The sequence below is a fragment of the Apium graveolens genome, chromosome 6 (genome assembly GCF_009905375.1).
Source record: "Apium graveolens cultivar Ventura chromosome 6, ASM990537v1, whole genome shotgun sequence".
NCBI lineage: Eukaryota > Viridiplantae > Streptophyta > Magnoliopsida > Apiales > Apiaceae > Apium > Apium graveolens.
In genome coordinates this window covers 299,152,481-299,176,974 of record NC_133652.1, presented here as the reverse complement: position 1 = coordinate 299,176,974, position 24,494 = coordinate 299,152,481, and the positions used below count along the sequence as shown (strand labels likewise).

Genomic DNA, 24,494 nt, shown 5'->3' with positions numbered 1-24,494 from the left:
GCTTGCAAGTATTACACCGATTCCATAATTAATGATATTTAATTATGGAAAAGAGTAGCGCACAAGTCTATCTACACCTATATAAACACCTCTAAGGTGTTAGGGTTAGACACACCAAAAACATATTCGCCTCTAAACACAAATCTCTCTCTCTCTCGGTGATAGTTTCGTGCCCGTTCAAGCTCGCTGAAGATGCTCGTTATACGTAACGCCGCCGCTACCTCGTTTTATCCTGGGAGGCTATCGACTCGCACATACGGTGAGAGGCGAAATAGCTTTAAAGAGACAGTTTCAACTGGACTCGAGGATCTCTCTTCTGTTTATATCTTTTCTTCCTCCGTTTGATTTCGTTTACTCACGCACACACTTGTTTGATTATTTGTATTAATCGCAGATTGTTTTCACAGATTGTCAGCAATTATCCTGTGATCTCGACTTAAGTAACTGAGAATTTCTCACAGGATGGGTTAGGCAGAATCAAATGTCAGCTCATTTTATAAGTTAAATACTTTTTTACTTTTTCATTTATGCTACTCTCTCGTGTGAGTTAAATTTTCCTATTTTTTTGCATCATCCATATGTTTTTATACTTAAATTTATGGAACTTGTTATAGGCTGCTTTTAGCATGTAAATGATTATATTATATATGATTTTTTATTCGATTTAGCAAACTTTATACTGATTTTTGTTACATTCGTATCTTCTCATTTAACTCTTGTATATTCTAAGGACATGGAAATAGTATCAGTATCCTGGACATTCTATCAAAAAAAAGTAGAATTCTTTAAGATAATAAGATAGATTTTATAAAATCTATATATATTACCGATTGTTGTGGCAGATAAATTTGATATTACGTAGCATTGAAATATGTAATGTTTGCGATGTGGCACATTGTTTCAGATTCATTAGTGAAACTGCTCTTGCATAGGATTCAAAAGAGTCTGTAAAATTGAAATGTAACACTCATGAAATTTAATTTACTTTTTCTTTCGAGTGTAAACAAGATAGCATGAACTCCATTAAATTAGTTTTAATCAAATTTATGATTAAATTTGTGTTATAATTTTTTTTTGGTGTTTTAGATAAATGTTTGTTATAATTTTATTGATGAATTTGTATACATGTAAAGTAGGTTTAAAAGTATATTAATATATTGGGATTTTTTTATTTAATAGTTTTAGGCTTCGGTTATAAGAGGAGCGATGCTAGTACTAAAAGACTATAGTGACGGCATTTTCATACAACCGGCGCTAGTGTCGGGACTATATGTGTCGGCAGTTCTAGACGACCGACGCTGTTAAACACCTTTTGCATTGGTTAAGTGGCCTTTTGCATCGATTATTTAACCGTTATCAACAGAGTTTTAACGTCGCCTGGTTAACCGACGCCTGAAGTCTATACCTAAGCGTCCCCTCCATATATTACGTTCAATAACCGATGCCTTAAACCTCTTTTGACCGATGCTAAAAGTCAAATTTGTACTAGTGATAATATTATCTTTAACCAAATATATTTAAATCTATTACTAATTTATAGTATAAAATAAATACAAATTAATACTCTAATTTTTTCGTTTGGCATCTGGTATCTTATTGATTATAAACAAACCCCTCAAATTCAAATGGGTTTTCTATTTAGTATAAATACCCCTCAAATTCAGATTGGGTAGTTTCATTCTTTTTCAAAAAATGGTAAAATGTTCCAAAAGCCTGCAAAATCTGATACAACTTGCTCTCCCAAGAAAAAAAAATACTTCGGCTTAAGTTGATCATCAAGTTTTATTATACTTGGTTCCACCTTCTTCTTTAGTTTTAGGTCAATCAACTTTCATGTTTGTGTAGGTCATGATATCACCACTATGCCTACCCTTTAGTCCTCGCAACAACTTTTTCCCCTTTCTTCATCTGCATAGGCTGAGTAGATATTAATTTTCCTTACTCAGCTCTCAGGAACTTTTCATAAACAAATCCAGCATCTTCCATGCAGCAGTTTCATCATTCAACAGGAGCTTTGGATAGTTCAACAATATTTCCTATGAACTTCACCAGATGCACAAGTTTCTAAGCATCTGTACCACCTTCAATCACTGTATCAGCCTGCATTTGAAATTGCAGGTTTAGTCAGAAACTGACTTGAAAGCGATTGTGTTGCTAGAGGTTGTATGATCAGAGTTCATTGTCTAGACCGTGATGAAAATATCAGAGTTTGTTGTTTGGAATTTCCGGTCAGAGTTTGACATGTTAATTGCATAAACATGGTATGTTTGAGATAGAAACAGTGATAGATACTTCACTCAGCATCAACTGACTTCTAGAATTCGATGCTCGACATCTTCATGAATGCTTTTTTGAGTATTCAGAGTATTTATTTTCTGATGCTCCCCTTGAATCCATGGCTTCAGTATTATCATAATTCCAATCATCAGATTTTGAGTGTGTTGGAGTTTTGACTAGATTCTAATGATGTAGATTCTGATCCATTTTCTGATGATTGAGTTGAATGAATTAGTGCTTTGTTGCTCCCCTTCAACTTGTGCATCTCCATGCACATATGAACTATCATAGTATTTAACAGTTCATCAGAGTCTCATAGATTACAAGAATTTGGAGAATCAGAGTTTGCAAGAGTCTCAAGTGTCAAAATACTCCCTCGGTCACACTGGTTTTGTTACATTAGGGGACGGGGGATCGACACGCATTTTAAGGCTCCCGTAAGACATGCTTTCTTAAATAATTTAAATACTTTATAGTAGCCTTAAAATGTGTGTCAAACATGATGAAAAAGTATGTAAAAAATCCAGTGGGACGAAGGGAGTATCATAGATCGATACTTCATTTTCAAATCTCAGCTTGTCATGTTTTCTTTTATCATCTAAGCCATGGAGTATTACACGAGCACAAAATTACTCTCCAAATAATTTTCTTGGACCTAATGTTTATGGTCTAAGGAAGAGGCGTTTGAGCAATTTAAGCAAGTTGTTGGTGGTGTTGAAGTTGGCTCTAAAGTTTTCCTAAATAATAGGAATTGGTGTTCACTCAACGAGCACTAGCAAGGCTAGAGATGAGGCTACTAGGTAAGCACAACTGTAGTATACGGTTACCTAATTATTATCGGATTTTCTGTGGTCTGTTCATGGACACACAATAAGAAGTTATTGGATTTTCTGTGGTCTGTTTATTGACACACAATAAGAAGTGATGTGTTAAATTTTGATTGATCTTTTCATCATAAATGTTGATAGACCCTTGCATTTACATCAATTTCACCAATAAAAACACTCCAGATTTATAAAAGTTGGTGCTTAATGCAAGCCCATTAACACACTAGACAAACCCAGTTATTATCCTATCTTTTGGTATTTTAGTCATGATATTATGCTACTTATTAGTGTTTAAACTGAATGCATGTAACTGGCACATATTTTCTACTTTTGTACAGATTACACAACCAACATAATTCATTCAAGATGACCAACTGGAGCAAACCACCATATTTAACACTGATTCCCGAATAGGAACCTAAATTTTTTATCAATTTAGAGAGAATATCACTTTGGAGGAAATCTGAAAAGATGATATGAATTGTAACTTGCAAATTTTCAAGAGTACAGCTGTGCAAACTTGTAAGTAGGACATGCCTTTTTGAGCAAGCTGTGGGTTACTTGAAATAATAGGTTAAGAAAAGAACAAATTACTCCATCAAACAATCTTGAAGTGACATGATGCTATCATGGATTCACCTCCGGCGACTATCTGCCAGAACCGCAATTTCAGACAGGACGGCCAGGTGCATATGATCTACTAATTAATCAACTACGAAAATGACCCCATATAATAAAATGATCAGAGCACAAGGATAGATCAGGGAAAAAAGGTAAAAACAGGTGATGATAACAGCACAAATGAAGAGATCTTCTTGAGCCAACACGAGGGAAAACACTTGGAATTTCAGTGGTTGGCATCAGAAGCACAAAAGGTTGTGGGGCAAAACAATATCCACCAGCTATGTATATAGTCAATTAGCTGTGTAATGGACCAGATATAGCGTCAGTGCCAGGACTTTGATCCTTGTGTTTCAAGGACAGGCTTGCAAACTGAGAATCAAGGTCCCGACTTTTAGCACGCCGATGGCCCAAAGACGGTTGCTGGTGCTGTTGATACAACGTTCGCAGCCTTCCGATCTCCCTCTCCAGTACTTCATGTTCCACTGAGAAAGGCATTATCATATATATATGTCATTAACTAGACAAATACATTTATTGAGAAATAGATAGACTATATGTCGAAATAAGTGACAATGGAAAGTTTTGACCAAAAAAACAACTGCATACAGCACGGGGTAAATAAAACTAGGGTGGTGTCTGGCTACATAACTAAAATATTTGTTTTCTGCTTTTTAAAACAAAATAATAGTTTCAGAAAACTACAATAAAAATATTGATTTATAGTGGGTTATTAATTTACTCCCTCCATCCAATCTACATTATACTAAAGCAGAGTACAAGGTTATCCAAGTGGCAGCATGAATGTTATCCACGTGTCCACTTCTCGTGCTTTTGTTTCCGCTCATTTTCATATAGCCAGCTGTATTCCATTCTTTGGTGTTGTTTATCTCCCTGTCTAACCTGTTGCTATGTCCTATGTCTCCGATTTTAAGGCCTAATTCAACTACATTAACTTCTAATTTATTAATGTAGAGAAGTGTGATCATCTACACTTGTATCTTTTTCCATCGATTTTGATGATCATCATATTTTATTTATTTCCTTCGGTTATCTACCTTACAAAATTAACAATTTATTTAAAAATAATCAGTTAGTATATTTTATAATACAAAAAATTATAAAATCATAAAACGCATGCTTCAAAAAATCTAAAATATGATTTTTATAAATTTTCAAGATATTTTTTCCTGCAAAATTAATGTGTTTCCTTGATCTCTCTATTATAACTCCACTCATTCTCTATCCACATTTCTCGTGTATTTTCCTCATTTTTATATACTTCAATTTTTAATCTCCACTCATTTCAGGTACTCTCTAATTTTATCATTTTTAAAATTAGTAGGAAAAAGTAAAAAAAAGTGGGTAAGGAGGTGGGACCAATCAATATTTAATGTAAGAAGTGAGTGTAGTGGAAGAAAGTAGTGGGTAAGTCTACTTCTTGCCAATTCTCTGCAGAGATATGATATTTATCCTCTCTTTTAACCCTTCCGTTTACCCCTGTCCTACATCAAGCTGCCCTTCTTCAACCGACACCAATATAATCAGTACATCACACCAATACGCATTAAATGTGTCTAGCTTAGAATGTGTGTGCCTTGGGCGAAGGCAGTGCCTAGACAAGGTGAAGTCAGTTCTCTATTCTGAAGGAACTATTTTAAGAGTTGGCAGCACTTACAGATCACAGGGAGACAACCTTCAATCTCCAAAACATGTAAGAAAATAACACTAGGAGTGCATACAGGGACGTAAATATAGAGAGCTAAGGTGTGCATTGACATAACCTCATATCTCTAGATTTTATGTATCATATGTTACAAACATAGACATAGACCAGATGGCATGAGACTCAACATAAGTTTCAGAATGGTGGTGGTCGATTCCTCTTCTAATTTTATTAGGGTACCTTAACTTCTTAACATAAATAGTCTATATGTATCATTTTATTAGAATTATAGTTCGGATGTTGGTTTAAACTTGTATATAAGGCTACTTCGCAAGGGCGAGAATGTAAAAACCTATCCCAAAATTCATTTTTTGGACAACCCTCACCAAAAATTCTGCCATCGCCACTATACAGAAAAAAAATAGATAGGGCACTTAATATGAAGAGGAGAAGAATAGATAGGACAGTTAATAAAACCAACGGCTGTAAACTATCTCTATATTAGGCCTCTCATCTTTCGTTTCTTCCCTTTAATTTTTATTAAACATCGCCCCCGCTTTTTTATACACATTTTTTACTTTGGATTGATCTTTTTTCTTATACCTCCAGATCTCTCATCTCTGTCTTTCTTTTTCTTAATATATTTCTACTAGTGTACCCTTCCTGTTAATCGCTAATCCCCCTCAATGTTTTCTTACTCTTTTAACCCTCTATCTTCGTCACCCAACAGCATCACCTTAAGGTCATTTTGCTTGAGCAACAGGAGACGCCTTAATGCCTCTTGAACTATTAACAGCTTTTTAGCAACCATGACAAATCACTCGGACAATAATGATGCTAATATTGTTAATGCAGTTGAACCAGAAGGAAATACATGTACGATAAAATTTCTACTCTCTTGCTATCAAAGTTAACAGGTGAGAACATTGGGGGTGGGGATTACATGAAAATTTTGGAATACACCCTATGAAACCCAATCAAAGTCCTGGATTGATCTAATTAAATGTTTTGTGGAGAATAAAAAAAAAACAAACATAATATAACTAGCACATATATCATACATAAATAAAACTCCACGACATTATCACACACATACAGAGTAAGTTCAATTTAGAACGACCTTAATATTAGGACTTCATAACTAATTTATATTATTCTACAGAATCTAATATTTTTTCATCAAATACATAATATATTACATACAGAAACTTTATTTGCATTATTATTTTTTAGCATTTTATGAGTGAATTACAATTGTGCAAGGCAAAACCACAATTAATTCTTTAAAATTGTATTATATAATCTAGGAAAAAACAGTGTATAATACAAAAGAAAAACACATTCTATGATTCACAAAAAGAAAAACCAAGTTCTAATTTCATCCTGATCCAATATGTGACCTAGACACGCACATATTAGTGTAAGCATTGTATAATCTGATGATTAATTAGATGATGGCATATGGACAAAATACGAATAATATACATTTGGATATTTAAGGACTGGACCAATGATGAGTTAACCCCGCCCCAAATGATGAGTTAACACCATCTCAGTATTTATCTTCGACTAGTGTTAATGGTTAAGTCAATAACCTTTGCTTTATGGGTAAGGTCAATTACAACATTTTTAATCACTCACAAACGCACTTGTCTCCATTAAGACTCGAACCCTTGACCTCTTGTTACCAGAGATGAAGAAATTAACATTATCCAGACAATCTTTATAGTATCATTATAATTCGACTCAGCTTGACAATATAGTTGCATACTCATACAATAGAAGATAATGTGATGCTGTGCATCAAATCTTCTGCATATCATACCTCCAGCAAAGTTATAGTCAATATAATACAAATCCAACATTTTCAGACATGTCAATCTTTCAGTCTTCACTTTGTGAATTGTGACTATATGGAACTCTCTCCTTTTCAAGTCTATGAAATTTCATCTCAGCACCAAATTAAGTTTGTCCGGATCAAGAATTGAGCATGGTACTATGCAACAAAAGTAGATACAATGTGGATAGATATAGTTACTCACAGTACTTAATTAGCTGCTCTTGAGTTAGATTTTCCAAGCGCTGCTTCAGAGCTTTGTTTTCCATACTCAGAATAAGATTTTGTTGATTAAGAAATTCGATTTCAGCAGATACTTCAGAGCCTTCTGCCTGTGTTTTTGTGACAAAGAGGTCATAAAACATTCTTATCTGATAACATAACTAACCATAACATTGTCTTTGTTACACTTGCCTGCAATGCCTGTACATTCCTTTCCAGTTCAGCTATGTATTGCAGCTTTCTTACCCGAGAGCGTTGAGCAAATTGCCTGCAAGCATTAGATATCATATCAAACATTTCTCAAGCAACATCTTGCATTGTATAAAACTTAAACCTAGTTCAGATTTGAATGAGAAACTAAAATATGTTTGATGTGTCATCCTATGAGAAGAATATCTAAAGTTTTGATTGGTATCAATGTCTAATAGATCCTCGTGGAAGGGATTTTATTATCTGAGTGTAACTTGGAGCCTTTCTTGCACTACAAATTAAACTATAATTTAGAAGAAAAATCGTATAAGAAGTTACTACATAATAAATTTGCATACTATCTAGACACACATGGAAAAGCCCGTGTTTCTCCCACCAATATATATATATATATATATATATATATATATATATATATATATATATATATATATATATCTACTTTATTGAGAATTTCATGCATTATACATATTGTTGATGCTTACACTTCGCATTTCAACTGTATTGTATCTCATCATAACCGTTAGAGAAAAACATATAATCTGAACTCTTTACTTGACAAGTGCTTTGAACAAATTAACTAAACTAGTACTGCTGCTTCCTACACTCTGCAGCATGCTTTGAACTAAAAAGCAACTTAGACACATATAAGCAAATACTGGTTATCCTTTAGGGCCTGCTTGATATATATCCATAGTTATTATGTACAAAATAACTTTAAAATAACTTAAAATTCAGCGAGGAGATAAGATAATAAATCAGTACTTCAATGTTTTATATCTTGCTTAAACCTACATACTTCAGCCTACTCGAAGATATAGAATAATCATCTATAACTCCATTTAGAAATTAAAAAAACTGGTGTAAACATACTGTTTTGCACGCTTTGTGTCAGTTTCTGGTGCAGAAGTTTTAGCATAAGATGAATCCTTTCTCTCTAAAGAAGGTTTAGTATCATGCAGGCCAGATTCAGTTAGAACCAACTTTTCAGTGGCATTATTTAGAAACCGATTAGATTCATCAGAAGCACATGATGATACTGAATGACGAGGAACAAAATTGTCCTTGGCATGAAAAAGCCCACTTGGATGTGACATAACGTTTGAAGGAGAATCCCATGCCCGGTTCTTATATTTTCCGAAAGAGTTTGGCTTCGCATAAGCATTGTGTGCATCTTTGCAATAATCAAGCTCTTGTGATTTCCAAGAATGAAGGGACGAGATGCTTCTTGATCTATACTCATCGTGAGCTGCATAGTCCAAGTTAGCAGCATTAGCTGCATCCACGTATGCAAAAGAGTCGCTAGATGAGCGCCGATGACCTCTACCAACAGGCATTGCAGGCTCACTAAGAAGATCATCCAACCAAGAAGGTTGGTCCTCTATCAAAACACTTTCAGAAGAAGTGCGCTGGTGTTGTGAGCTGACATCTCTCGGCTTTGGAAAAGCTTTAGCTCCAATAGCAGGAAGAGGGACATAATCCACATATGACGGGGAAATACTAGGGAACGGACTTTTAGGGGGCAGTAAAGAATGCTTGCCATTGTGCATCATACTTCTGAAGCTCGATGGCCCTTCTGAATTTGCCATTTGCCCACACAGAGAGGGTTCCTAGTGAACTATACAAAAAAGATTGTAGTGTTACAATATGAAACCAAATTTATGAACTGTACTTAAAAGTTAAAACCAATTTATATATACTGGACATCAGAAATATAAGAACAGAAAAAGAGTTCCGAAACGCGATCCAGAGATATGGAATGTCTTATCTTACAATTCATCACAATATTAACCAGCAAAGGGAAAACTTAATACATAAATATAAACCTCTAAAAAAGGTAGACCATGCGACTCCCTGTGGATACAGTGTTCACAAAGAATTATTATACAATTCATCAGAAAGTTGCAGTCATTTCAGATACATATTCAATTTAAGAAAGGATTCCACATTTTCTTTTGATCCGTACAGACCAAATACATCAATGGAATAGCTTTAATTACATTACAGAAATATAAATATACATCTTCAGTAGAATATATATGATAGAACATGCAATAAAACTTTTGCAGTGAATGCAAGTGATACCGGAGAACAGATATAACCCGCCGTAATTGCATCTGAGGATAAAAACCAAGAACCAAAGAACTACCAACAGCGACAGAAAAGATATTAAGAAGTTTAGATAAGCCCTAAATCCTCGAGTAATCGGGAAGATGAATCAATCAATCATTTTACTCCTAATTTACCAAATCTTCTACCTTTGTCCCAAATCACTAATCACCATACACAAGATAACACTTTCGACAGTCTATTCACTTCCATACTCACATTTTTTCTTTAGTTCAATTATTTATACCTAATTTGTCGAATTAGTTCAAAATCAATAATGATCATCAAAAACAAAACACTTTCGACGTCGTATTCGCTCACCATACACATATTTTCTTAAATAATAAAATTAAATGTACAAACATACAATTATAGACAAACATATATAGAGAGAGAAATATTGTATGCAATTGAAGTAAGAGTACAAAGCAATCAAAAAAAAGTGAAGCAGATTCAATTAAAAAAAAAAAAGACCTAAGCTGGCCTTACAAAATAATGATTTAAGGCTTGGATCTTTGAATTCAATGGCTTATTTTCTATCTTCAAGGGGTTGGTTTCTTCACCTGCTTTGTCTCTCTAAAACACTCTCTCATTCGCCCAACCCAAGATTGATGTTTTCTTACCCCTTTTATATCCCTTTTGATTGTTCCATATTGTACAAAAGGATATATTTCATATATTATTTGGTAAGAAGAGTTTGTCTTTTTTAACAATTAAAAAGATTGTAAGTGCGCTAAGTTTTTTAATAGTTTTACTAGAGAAGGTATCTACCAACATTCATAGTTTGTTTCGGTTAAATACTGGAATAGGACATTTCTTATAATATAACTGTAGCAGCATTATGATAGCATACTATCCACACACACGGTAATAATAAATAAAATACCATTCTACTTTTAACGTATTTGGACTTAAAATATGGACACCCATTTACTTAAGACAAGTAGATCGCGTCATAGTAAGTATTAGGTAGTAATTTGTGTACCTAAAAGGTCAACATGAAATTTTCGTATTGTTTTCGGATCGTGTTGTTATGATTGCTGGGTCTAAAAGATACGATAAAACTATTGCAGCGAATTCAATTGTACCAACAACTGCATGTGAGGGTAAAATATTATAACAAATTAAGAATTTTCATAAGATTTATAACACCAAAGAGAGTGAAAAGTTAAATAGGTTACCTACAAGGCTACAACGAATATGCAACAATTATCAAAATAATTATTGGTAACCTATATAATGATAATCTAAATCTAGTATCATTCCGTACAGTAAATAAGGAATGTTATTCATATTTTGAGGAAACAGAAACAGCTTCAACCTTCAACAACTAAATAAATCACTAACAACAAAATTAAAAAACTTGCCAACTAATTTTAATTGTTTTAACCGTGTAAAACAAACATTATAATAATCTTACAATAATTACGATGGTTAATCATTTCCTACCGTACATTTTACTCGTATTCACGAAATCTTCTACCTTTGCCCTGAATCACTAACCATCATCCACAATAAAACACTCTCGTCTCTCCACATTCTATTCTCTTTCGTACTCGTATTCTTTCTTCAATTCAATTGTTTTCACTTTCGATAAATAATCTTCTACTTAGTTCATAATAATGATCATCTAAAGCAAACACTTTCGACATTGCATTACTTTCAACATTTTATAGAAAAAACAACAAAAAAATTAAGAAATTACATAGAGATACAGTAAACATATTGAAGTAAGAGTATAAGGCAATCAAGAAAGAGAGAAGCAGATTTAATTAAATTAAAATTAAATAAATAAATAGATAGATATAAGCTGACCTTGTAAATATAATGATTTAGAGTTTGGATCTTTGATATCTTCTTCTAGGGTTCTGTTTCTTTACCTGCTTTCGCTCTCTTACTCTCTCTCTCTCTCCCTGTCTCCAGCTTAGAATGAGATGTTTTCATGCCCTTTTATATCTCTTTTGATTGTTATTGTAGAACATAATTATGGTAACTATACCTTCATTTATTATGATGTTCTACAGATGCAAAAAAGCGCGGGCCGAAAATCTGGCCCGGCCCGGCCCGATCCGGTCAAAACCCGGTCAAGGCCTGTCCGGTCAAATCCCGGCCCGGTCCCGGCCCGGGCTTCGGGGCTCGACGGACCCTATATTTTTAGGCAAAGCCCGGCCCGGCCCGGTTAAAAGCCCGGACTTCGGCCCGGCCCGGCCCGATTAAATACCCAAAAAAACCCAGTTATAATCTGATTATTTTAATATATTTTCTTATATATTTATAAATTCACATTTACTATACATATAAATAATACTTTAAACACATATATATTTACATATTTGTGATTAATAATATTATTTATATACTTCGTTGCATAAATAATGAAAGAATATATAATAAGTACACTATTTGGATATCATTGTCATGAATATTTGGATATCATTATTATCATAACAATGATATCATTGTTATCATAACAATGATAAAATATATCATATAAACATGTTTATTTTTTTTCGAACTTAAATGTTTTCAACGAAGTAATGTTTTCCTAAAATATTCCATGTAAACTAATACTTTTTTACGATGATCTAGTTGCTAACACATGTATTCTTCGGAATCTCTAATAATATTAGCTCCGATTTAAATTAGAAAAAAACCCGGCCCGATCCGATCCGGCCCGAAAAAAAACCCGGTTAGGCCCGCCTCAAGGGTCCAAACGGGCTTTGAAATTTCCGGAAAGCCCGGCCCGGCCCGGTCAAATTCAAAGCCCGAAAAGCCCGGCTCGGTCAAAGCCCGGGCTTTTTAAGGCCCGGTGGGCCTTTTGTCAGATGTTCTAACAAAAAAATCGAATTTATTGTTTTTTAGGGTTTTATGAAAAATACTCAAATGCAAAAAAAAATTTGTATAAAAAATTAGTTTTAAAAAATTTGTAAAATTATTTTTTTATTTATAAAAATTCTATTTTTTTAATTTTTTTTTGCAAAAATACGGTTTTTGACAACTATATTTAACTAGATGCAAATTTCGACTAATTTTTTCAACTACATCCAATCTCGTACAACCTAAAATGCAAACAAAAATATTTGATTCAACTAGTTGTATTTGCTTAATTTTTGTTTATTTTGGTTGATACCGTATTTTTGCAAAATAATCAGAACATATTAAAATCGCAAAAAAAATTAGAAAAGTTAGTATTTTTATAATTTCTCTTTTTTATTAATTTTTACAATATAGATTAGGATTTTAAAATTCAATTTACTGCTTTATTTTTACGATAAATTAAACAAATCAAGTTCGGGCCGTTAGTGAGTTTTATCGAGTTTTCGAGCTTTTACGATAAATTTAGAAATCTACCGCTAAAAATACATTGGATACTCGTGTAACTCCAATAAGTATGTACGTAGGGGCGTTTTTCTCAATTATATATAACAGGATATTTTGTCGGTAAGTGCAGATAAGATTAGGACTTATAAATTATATTTACAACAGTAACTTAACTTAACAGAGTTATTGATGTATCGACTGGTCAAAAGATTAATCAAAGTAAAATTGAGATATCACATTTCAATAATACTAATAATATTTAATATATATCAGTATGAAGGTCTTATTTATTAAAAAATATATTTTCATTGTAATTTATAATATAAATTTGAATTTAAGTATGTATCTTTCATTCAAGTTATTGGTCATTACGTATAAATATTATTATGTAAATATTACATCTTATATATAATTAACGTAATTGAGTTAATGCAATTTGATGGTTAACTACAAAATAATCATTTGAGAAGTTCAATTGTTATGTGAAGAAATTAAAATTTACTTATGAAAGTTAATAGTAAGAGTTCGGATAAATAAAAATATTGAATAATTTTATTTTAAACTTCTACTAAATATAATAAAAATATAATATTAGAAAAATTAGAAAACTAATTTATAAAACTAATTTTACTAGATAATTGGGAGACATAAACTAATAATTTTTTAAAAACAGATAAAAAGTAATCGAGTTCGAGTTTATCGAGTCTAATTCAAAAAAAATTTAAAAAATAGTCGAGTTCTAGTTTATCGAATCGAGTTTAAAAAACTCGACTAAAATTTTTTATCGAGACCAAAATGTGTTCAAGTTTGAGTCGAGACCATTTAATCGAGTTGAGTTCAAGTCGGCTCATTTCGAATTACACCCCCACAAAGACTAAATTACCAATGTTTTTAATATCTATATAAAAGATGTGGTTTGTGGGAATCGAACTCAAGTTATTTCATTCAATTATACAGGTTCTTACCACTACACCATATTGTCACATGTACTTTTTATCATAAACATAATATGTAAGTGTACTAAATGAATATTTTATTTAACTTTAAAGATACTTACTTGAATTCCGCAAAAAAAAGGATCATTTGTTGAATATTTGTAAAGTTAATTTTAAAGAATTGAATCCAGATATAAAATTAGGCATAGTACATAAATGAATTATCATCTTATTTATTAATCATTTTTTAGTTTGAAAATATATCTCATATATTTTTAACATATTTTTTATTATAAAAAGTAATTAAAATGTGCATATATTATTTTTAAAAAATATTGAAAATAGAATCGCTTATATATAAATAATCTATATTGGTATTACATATTTAGATAAGTTCGAATTATAATGAGTCAATGCATTTTATAACTTGGCCCATTATTAAAAAATACTCGAAATTTGACTACATGACCCGGCCGAAAAACATCGTCACATTTTGCGTTTAGTTTATTTAAATTACAAGCTCAGCGATAATATTTTACCAATAATGTGATTTTTTTAATATCTTACGTTAATATAAATTAATGTGTTTGAGGTCTTTATAGAATCAAGACACTTGATTATTTATATTAAAATTACTAACTTCACTGATAACACATTATTATTTTTGGGATTTGTCCAAATTTTAAGAATATTTGAAATTTGAAATGAGATCTCACTAGTTTTGTTAAAACTATGATGCTATATTAAATCGATTTATTTTTCATTTTTCACTTTTAAAAAACTAACTTTTTAAAAAGAATTCTTTTAGATCAACAATATTCATTGATCAAGATAATATTGTACAAATATTTTGAATTATTTTAAAATTTTGAATTATCCAAATAAAAGTTATATCTATACTATATTGTAGCATTTGATTCAATACATTTTATATTATTTAAGGAAAAAAACATATATTGTTCAATAATTTGAAGGAATTAACCAGTTCAACTGATATTTATAAAACTTTATCGAACTGAAATTTTTTAATTTTAGAAGAATAATATAAAATGTTATCAAATTAATATATGAAGAAATATTAGAGTCGTAATGAAAAAAACTTAAAAACGGTTTAAATAACGATATAAATACAATTTTTCTTTCGAATTCTTGAAAAAAATCATGAATATCAATAATAAATTTTAAAAACATATAATTCATTTTTATGTTACAACCATGATTGATACCCGGTTGCGTAAAAAATAAATATGGATTGTTTGTCAGTGATAATGTGAATACCTTATATAAATTATAGCAATTTATTTATTACATAATTTTAATTTTTGAATAATTATAAATGCATGTTATTTAAGTAATCAATTATCTCGCTAGATGTTAATAATGATTATACATGAACATAAATCAGATATTTAGCATATAAATATTTGAAACCATCATAATTTACTAAGAGATATAACATACAATAATTTAAATGCTAACACACACATACAGATAACTTAATCTTACTTTATTAACAGTGGTGTGAATAAAAAACTAACATTTTCCCATACATACATCCGTTGAATTTCAAAAACTAATATTTTTCATTAAAATCAACTTTAATATTAACAATAATGTAAATTTTACATTATTGTATATTATGATTGCAAGTTATTCTCACTTCAGTTATGTATTTTTTATCTTTTTAAATTAAGTAAGTTAATTGTAAATTAGTGGTGAACTCAGTAATAATATAGAGCAGTACATATAGTTTATTTAAATAAAATTCAAGATTTTGGTCAGTCAAGTTGACTAATCCGGTATATTTTTCACGTTCATAGGAGTGTGTCTATGTTTCTGCTTTACGAAAACTCTGTATTCAACATATATGTTAATTTGTAGTTTTTTATTTGTAAACATAATAACGTCATTCTACAGATTAAGTTTAATCTTTTCATTTTAAACGTACAATTACTACCATTTTTATATTCATTCATTAAATATAAAATAATAGTAATATAATAATAGTTGAGGGGATATTCACTCCTAAAAATGAGGAAGCATTCGAAGCTACTAATGTTATAGAGGGGGACATGAAGTTTGTTGGAGAGAAATTTTATATCCATTTCTTCAAAATTTGACTCAAGAATCTGTATAGGGATATTGTTGGAGTTGCTCTACAAACATTATAATTGTATAATATATAAAAAAACTCTAGAAAATGACCCGTGCGAAATGACCCATGCCTCGCACGGATTATTATGCTACTAATTATAATACTTGACAGACACTGATGTCAGTGATATTATGCATGTCTTTGTAGTAGTATGCAAGTAGCAGTTATTTTCCCAAGTACTTGACTTCTTTACACAACATATATTTTGTGTTTCTTTGTTTTTCCTGAAGCAATTATTTTTGCTGAACTGTTCGGTGCACAAAAAAGTTAGATTGTTTAGGACCCAAGTCGCGTTGCATTGAGTAGTTGCTGACCTGTTGACTTGGGATTATTCTTCAAACATTGTCAATTAAGTACCAAATTATAAAGTAACCTCAACACAGGCCCCAAACTCCAGCTTGATGGTTCAAATTAATTCCAAGCCACATAAAGCGAAAGCACACAACAAAATATAACCTCTCACTCCAATATATATCATGGAAAAAGGACCAATTCTAATATGTATTGATGGACATTTAATGAACTATAGCACTTCTGAAGCAAAGAAACTTTAGTGGGCTACAGACTATGGTATATATTTGCAGTTCGATGTAATGACAAAGGTATATTGGATATATTAAGGAGCTTAAGATTTAAGACCCGAGTAACTTCTTCCATCTAGCATATCCAAGAATGATGAAGAAAATCAAAACACAGACAGCGGTCAAAACTCCAACGAATGTGCCGAAAATCCCATGCATGTCATATAATTGACAATTAATGTTCATTCCAAACATCCCAGCTACTAGAGTTTCCACAGCTATGGCAAACGATGCAATTGTTAATGTCAGCTGTAGTTGAATAAGTTCGTTTCGCTGATTGTCAAGCTGGATGTTTACGTAGTCCTCTGTGTCGTCAATGTACTCGCGAACCTGCAATTTTTCATACTGTAAATGATAAGGACGGTAGCCCGAATAAATATTGTGACAGAGTCATGGTGTTAATCACATATAATACTGTCTCTTGAGCTCTTAGCAAATCAAGATACTTGGATACATCTAGAGGAGAGGGGTGAGTGCAGTGGTTGTCTTCAATCGCAATTAATGCTATTACTAGTATAACTTGCCTTTGTTCCCTAACCACTGCATTGGTATTTACAATCATAATATTTAGGTTTTGCCGATAAACAACAAAGGATGTATGCTTAAATTTTATATTTTATATAAAACTAAAGTATACATGATTCTATCATCACTAGCAACCACCACCAACACCAAACAAAAACTGTGAATATATGATATTTGATATGCGTCATCACAGTCTCATTAGTCTGAAGGGGAAGAGGCATGATCAACTTACAGATAATATCTTGTTACGCGTGCCATCTAATTGCATGAAATATGCCTCCAACAACATCTCGAGATCCTCAACATCATTATCATTGGAATAGTTGCTAGTGACTAAGCTCCCACTCCTCACAGAACTAAGTCTCCGAAGATTAGATGCACTAGCTATAATGTTATTTGAAGCCATGGATCCTATTAAAGCCTCAGATTGCTGAAGTTGCACCAGTTTCCTTGTTAAGTACAGTTGAGCCATATCTTCGTTGTCATCTAAAAGATGTTCAATTTCATCCCTCACCTACAATCAAATTTAAGAAGTCTGTACATTAGTATATCTATCTATACTATATTGTCAAATATGTATGACACATTTTATACACAAAACTTGTTCCAGCATTTTAACCCATGTGAAATTGCATCTTCAGATAGCAAAAATTTAGGAATCAGTAAATGCAAAAAGCTTATACAAAAAAATTGACTTTGTTTAAGGTTTTATTTTGACTCCTTGCAGTATCAAACTGATGCTAATCAATTCGTTGAATATTGTGTCCTCTCAATTTCCTGTTTTGTTTCTATATTTGTATGTATTAAAGGATTACTTGAAGTTCAGACAAATATCAAACGAATGAACAAAAAAAAGCTAAAAAAGAGAAGGAAGAGTACCTTCTGTACACGTGCAAGAAGACGAGTAAGGTTGCTTTTCAAACTCCTCACATGCTCAAGATTTTTAGTACTGACGTTCCTCGCCAATTCATCTAACACTGGATAAGCAACTCTCTCAAGATCTACCACACTAGATTCCAAGGATGTACACACTAACTCTAGTGCAATTTCCAAAATTTGGAACTCAAAGGGAAGCTCGGCCTGAAAACCTTCAACAGCTTCAGAAACAGGTAACCACTGTCCAGGCGGTGTCAGGTGTTCGGTATCATGTATAGCCAGCTGACCTACTCCATCCAACCTACGAGAACTTCTCTGAGAAAATTGAAGTCTTAGCTGATCCACAAATGGAACCACCTCTTTGCGAAGAGGATCAAGCAACAAAATTTCTTCAGCAGTAACAATTGCTTTTATGAACTCCAAATTGACAATTATTGCTTTCTCCCTAGCTGGCAAGAGGGAAGTCTAATTAGCTGTGAGAACACAATCACACACACAAAAGAACATTTGTTGTTTACCACAAGAACCAAACTGCAAATACAATCAAATAAAAAAAATATAATTATAAAGGTCAAACACACACAAAGATGCAAGGTTGGCCTAGCAGATACTCCTCTATTCTTGGCAATAAGAGGTCACGGGTTTGAGCCTCAGTGGAGGCATGGGTGTGTGAATATTTAGAATTCTGAAATTGACCATACAAAAAAAAAGTATGATCCCATGCCCAAAAATTTAACAATCTGAGCTTTCTTATATTGGAGTACTTTGAGCAATCCACATCAGTAGGAAAGAAGTTACAGGTCAAATTTTCATCTCTACTGGAGCAAACTCTGTGATACAAAATGGCGGATAAGTTCTGGTAGCACATATTTAGTCCTAAAATGATACTCCCTTCGTCCCAAAATAAACGTCCTAATTTTTTTTATGTTTTATTCACGGATTCCACACATATAAACATAGTTGTAGATATTCAACTAGCATTTTTAAGATTTGCCAAACTACACTGATCCCAGAGGCTTATTCCCCCTTAAATCCATTTCAGAAAGTTTGGACCAGACTAGATGTCATTTTTATTTATAAATTTATATATTGAATTTTGCACACCTAACATCTGAACTCCATTATATACTTGAAATTGATAGCAATAACTAGCTTTGTCTTTTCGTTGTTTCACTCTGAGGCGCACAAACCTCAAGAAGTAACATCTTTCCAGCTAAACCACGATCATACTTTACTAACGTAACCACATTATAATACAATTGCAATTATAACTAGATTATCATTTATTATAGATCTGATTTCTGAACTTGATAAACTGGAACACAATAGAAAGCATGAAGGTGCTACAGATGTATTAGGGCGTTTATTGACAACGACAGTTTATTTAAACCTCACACTCACAGGAAGGCTGGTGAACATGATTATCAAAAAAAAAAGTAGTGCCTAGTTGCTTTAGAAATAGACAGCTTTACACTTAATTTCAGAAAAATAAGTTTTTTGTAGTGTTCAACCATGTGGCCAAAGGAATAACAACTAGACGCTTATATATTGCACCAAGAACGATCTTCCTCAAAAAGTATAAAAGAGGCTGTTTAAAGGAGTTCAAACATGTGACTGAATGAGTAGCAAATAGACACACACACACATTGCGCCGGGGACAACCTTCAAAAACAGAAAGTCTCTTTGAAGCAGACTTCAAAATCGAAACAGCCTCAAATGGGCTTGCTACATTTTAGGAAAAAAACAGACTAGCTAGATTGTGACACTAAGATCATAAAGAATGTAGATATTTGCAAATCAGTTTGTGAAATGTTTGTAAAATGTCGTTGCACATTATTAAGCTTTGATCTTGTGAACATAACACAGTTTTTAGAGTACCTTTTTCTAAATCTCTCTAAGATACCCTTTGAGTTCAAAGTTATGCAGTGAGTACTCAGTAATATTTGCGATATAATCATATCTAAGGAGTCTGTTTTTCTACCATCTTAGTAGTTAATCTTTTGTAGTTCTCGTTCATTGCTTATCGGATTTTAATGTTTTGTGTTTAAAAGTGACACCAGCAAAACTTTTTATTTTTTCCCCTCCTATTTAATACACTGAACAATTTAAAATCTGTCCAGTTCACATGTAAATCATGATCTTACATTTTTGTTTGTGCTAAATATGTTAACAGCTTTTGCATTCTTACCTGAATCGTGACAACCAGTAAGTCTATCATCTCCTACAGTCCGCACTGAACAGAAATAATAATTCTTCTGCAGGCTTTAAGTAGTGGGACTAAACGTTCTACATTAATTGCACTTGTTATCCTTCCCCTCATTTGCTAAATTAAACGCATCTTAAGGACTCTTATGAGCATAAACGTCAGAATACCAGAATTATAAGATACATGAAAATTGGTAGGTCAAATCTAAAATTTCAAATTCTACTCACATTTATCTACAGTAAAACTTGATATATGTGGCTACACCTGCACTAAATTTATTTACTAAGATGAATCATAGGACCAAGCAGCATAACAAGCGAACTCATGATTGTATAGTTACTCCCACATTACTACCTAATCACTGTTTCACATCGAATGACAGTCCTCAACTATCCATTTTTCTTTATCGAACTGCCACTAAACACTATAAGCACAAATAAACAAATGCTTTCAGTTACCAAAACACTTTTCCTTATCATACACACGCTAGCCAAGTTTAACTAGGTGTTTGACCGTTAAAACGTTCAGTAATTAAATGAATATACTATTCATGCCGCAAATGGTACCTGTCTATAAGTCTATTCACGAGAATGTAAACGAAATACATATATACATGTACTTGTAATCTGATACCGCAATTTATATAATAAACCATAAACTAATATTAGAAAACACCTAACATCCACATAAACATATAAACAAAAACATTTCTTATAAAACCAATTAAAAAACATATAAACGAAAACGTTTCTTATAAAACCTCGACACTAACATCCACTTGAAGGCGCACAAACCTCAATAACATAATTCCAGCTATACTACTACAATCATACATTCATACTTAACTAACTCAACCACACTAAAATCAGACCCCATAATTAAATACATTTCCATACAATTCTCTACACCAAAACACACATATAAGCATAAACAACGCATATAAACCACAAAACATAAACCGAGATTTTCGTTCAATTACCGAGAATATTCGAGGAATGAGAGAACACAGGACCAAGCAAAACTCGCAAATCTCTAGTAGGAACACCTACACGCTTAATAATCGTGCTCTTATCACACTCAATAACCTCCGATCGCCCTATCTTATCCATCCGCATCCACAGCCTCGATCCACTCCCTTTCTTCTTACTCTTAGCCCCACTCGCACCGGCAACAACCATCTCCGCCAGCGTATTATTATTAATACTATTACTATTACTATTACTATTAGTAATAGTTACCTGATTGGACTCCGTTAATTCCGCAATTAAGGGAGTCCTATCAGGTTGTTGTTTCTTCGTCTTTCGACGGATAATCATCCGTCGAATAGACGAAGAAACACTCGGTTTTTTCATTGTGTTTGTTTATTTTTTCCCCTCTCCCAATTCACAATTTAATAGTTAAATTGAATTGGGGGAGGAGGGAGTGATGATGCGACGTCGTCTTCTTCTTCGCCTTCGGATTGTTGTTGTTCTTCCATATAACAACAACGAAATTGAAGAAGGAGAGAGGTGTGTTCGCGTTTTGCTTTGGGTTTTGTTGTTTTGTTCTGTTTTGTGCTGTTTATATTCGGGTCTTAACAGGGTGGGTCATTTTGCTTCTTATGTGATCTTGGTTTTAATTATTTCAATTTTATTGCCCTAATTGTGCATCAATAATGTTCATGGATTGTTATTTTTTTGTTTATTCTTTTGAAATAATAATGTTTGTAGATTATTATATACTACAATAATAACCGTGAAAGACACATGTTATTTTCTGGTGCAACAAGTAATTATATTTTTTGATTATAAGAATACCTAATATAAATTGATTAATAATCAAGGTCGATTAATATAAACATGACAAACCATGTTCTTGTATGTATTATGTAATTGATACGTGTTTATATAAAAAAATATAAATTAATATATATATAACTAATTGTCTAGTACGTTCACGTGTGAAATAAAATAAAAATTGATATATATACACTCGCTAGTCAAGTAATGATAAAACTTTGTAATGTTTGTCATAATTCTATATCTTGTATGCGCATTCGTTAGCATATATTACAAAATTTCGCAACGAAATTATGTGAGTATTGTAGAACTTGTAGCACCTAGGATCAAAAATTTCAATTTGTACTTGATATAAGGTTTCTCATTATTTCATAAGAAAAATTTTCAAATAATAAAACAAAATAAATAGAGTAATTCTAGATGTCCCAAATTTTTTTCCCCAAAAATTTCCCAAAACATGTGGTGTGAGTTTGTGATTGGTTGTTTTCACATAAATATAAAGGACCCCAAGTGTATTATTATGAGTCAACGAATTACATGTCATGTGTTTTTTAGGAACTATTTTGGGAGTTATTTTGGTACCTCTAGTCAAATAAATATAAAAGGTCAAAATTATTTTCATTTATGGCACTCTAAAACCACAGAGCGTGTTCGGTTTTAGTTCTAGACATAAATGCAATGATATTAACGGATTGAAATGTAATCATAAAACTTTTAAATTTTAAAATAATAATTATTTAATAGAAATGTGTTATGAGTGTAAGGATAGATACCATAGCACGTGAATGGACCCACGTAATATATATGAATTGTATGTGTGGTTATTAATATAAACTCAATTTAAATTTATGTTGTATAAATATGTATGTTCGGGACGCATTTCTTGTATAATACGAATATAACTTTGTGTAAACACTATTAAACAGGTGTTTGTAGTCTTCTTTTAGAATCAAAAAATTTGTGGAGAGAAGAGATTCTACAACGATTTTGCATTTCTCAAAAATACCCCTTTAAATTGCATTTTAGTGTTCTAAAAAGTGTTTTAGTTTCAATATGTGATGTTTGAAACGTTACCTAATAAAATTGTACAACACCCTTATTTCATTGAATTCTTGATTGTCTATTCCGGAAAGTATCATTTTAACAGTTAGGCATTTAAGTTAAATGCTATATTTCCTAAAAAAATTGTCAAGACGATATATCATTGTCCTGATCTATGATGTATATGCAGTATTCTAAAAATCAGCCGACTCGGACGATAACTCGGGCGAGTACTCGGACTCATTTACGTACTGATTTTTTATTACTCGAGTAATTACCCGGTTTTGGGTTTAAATCGGATCAAATTCGGCATAACTTGCCTCAAACGCGGTCCAACTCGGATTTGATATTTAAAATTCCAAAAAAATGAAAACAAAATAAAAAATTGAAATAACATAATATCCTAATTATTTAATTAAAAACCTTTGAAAATTCACTTGTTTATCTCAACCTATTGTCTATTTGTTACTTATTGTGTACAAAATTGACGACGATTTTGAGTCTTAAGTTTATCTAGTCTCGGGTTTCAAGCATGATATATGAACTAAATAATAATTATCTTTTTATTATTTAGGAAATATATATTGATAAAATTGAGAGTAATATGTATTTTTCCTGTTGATTTCGGTTTTAAAATATTATGTAATTTACTTTATGATATATATACTAATAATTATTTTTTTTTAAAAAAGAAATATTTAACACATCAGATTTTTAATCTTAGTACTTATTCCGAGTACTACCCGAGTAATCCGAGTACTTGGTATAAAACCTGTGGTTTGAGAGAATCGAACTTCAGATATTTCATTCACCTATACAACCTCATACCACCACATCATATTGTCATATGTGTTTTTTATCATACACATAATATGTAAGTGTGCTAAATGAATATTTATTTAACTTTAAAAAAAGTTACTTGAATTCCGCAAAAAAAATATAGTTACTTGAATATTTGTAGAGTTGATTTTAAAGAATTGAATTTTATATATAAAGTTAGGCATAATACATAAATGGGTTATTATTTTATTTATTAATCATTTTTTTAGTTTGAAAATATATCTCATATATTTTTAACATATTTTTTATTATAAAAAACAATTAAAATGTACATATATAATTTTTAAAGAAAATATGAAAATAGAATCGCTTATATGTAAATAATCTATATTGGTATTACATATTTAGATAAGTTCGAATTATAATGAGTCAATTCATTTTAGTTTATTTCGAATTTGAAATCAGAACTTGATCCATTATTAAAAAAAACTCAAAAAATATCGTCACATTCTACATTTAGTAAATTT

At 31.8% G+C, this 24,494-nt stretch overlaps 2 protein-coding genes across 2 annotated transcripts; both read right to left on the bottom strand.

The window, feature by feature from the left end:
* Positions 1-3,504: 3,504 nt before the first annotated feature.
* On the bottom strand, positions 3,505-11,724 carry LOC141663984 (uncharacterized protein At4g06598-like). The gene is made up of 5 exons (XM_074469837.1): positions 11,585-11,724; positions 8,534-9,278; positions 7,639-7,718; positions 7,434-7,556; positions 3,505-4,210 (listed from the first exon to the last, which is right to left on the bottom strand). The coding sequence occupies exons 2-5, from the start codon at positions 9,247-9,249 to the stop codon at positions 4,023-4,025; spliced, it is 1,107 nt and encodes a 368-aa protein (XP_074325938.1). The 5' UTR covers positions 9,250-9,278; positions 11,585-11,724; the 3' UTR covers positions 3,505-4,022.
* Positions 11,725-16,627: 4,903 nt separating this feature from the next.
* LOC141668452 (magnesium transporter MRS2-4-like) lies at positions 16,628-21,940 on the bottom strand. The gene is made up of 4 exons (XM_074475344.1): positions 21,348-21,940; positions 18,166-18,611; positions 17,519-17,800; positions 16,628-17,091 (listed from the first exon to the last, which is right to left on the bottom strand). The coding sequence occupies exons 1-4, from the start codon at positions 21,718-21,720 to the stop codon at positions 16,813-16,815; spliced, it is 1,380 nt and encodes a 459-aa protein (XP_074331445.1). The 5' UTR covers positions 21,721-21,940; the 3' UTR covers positions 16,628-16,812.
* Positions 21,941-24,494: the final 2,554 nt, after the last annotated feature.

Excerpts from the sequence above, each read along its gene's own strand:
- LOC141663984 (XM_074469837.1), bottom strand. The coding sequence starts at position 9,249 with ATGGCAAATTCAGAAGGGCCATCGAGCTTCAGAAGTATGATGCACAAT. Across the intron at positions 7,719-8,533 it reads GACACAAAGCGTGCAAAACA|GCAATTTGCTCAACGCTCTC; the intron begins GTATGTTTACAC and ends TAATGCTTGCAG. Across the intron at positions 4,211-7,433 it reads AGAGCAGCTAATTAAGTACT|TGGAACATGAAGTACTGGAG; the intron begins GTGAGTAACTAT and ends TGCCTTTCTCAG.
- LOC141668452 (XM_074475344.1), bottom strand. The coding sequence starts at position 21,720 with ATGAAAAAACCGAGTGTTTCTTCGTCTATTCGACGGATGATTATCCGT. Across the intron at positions 18,612-21,347 it reads TCATTCCTCGAATATTCTCG|CTAGGGAGAAAGCAATAATT; the intron begins GTAATTGAACGA and ends CCCTCTTGCCAG. Across the intron at positions 17,801-18,165 it reads TTCTTGCACGTGTACAGAAG|GTGAGGGATGAAATTGAACA; the intron begins GTACTCTTCCTT and ends ATTTGATTGTAG.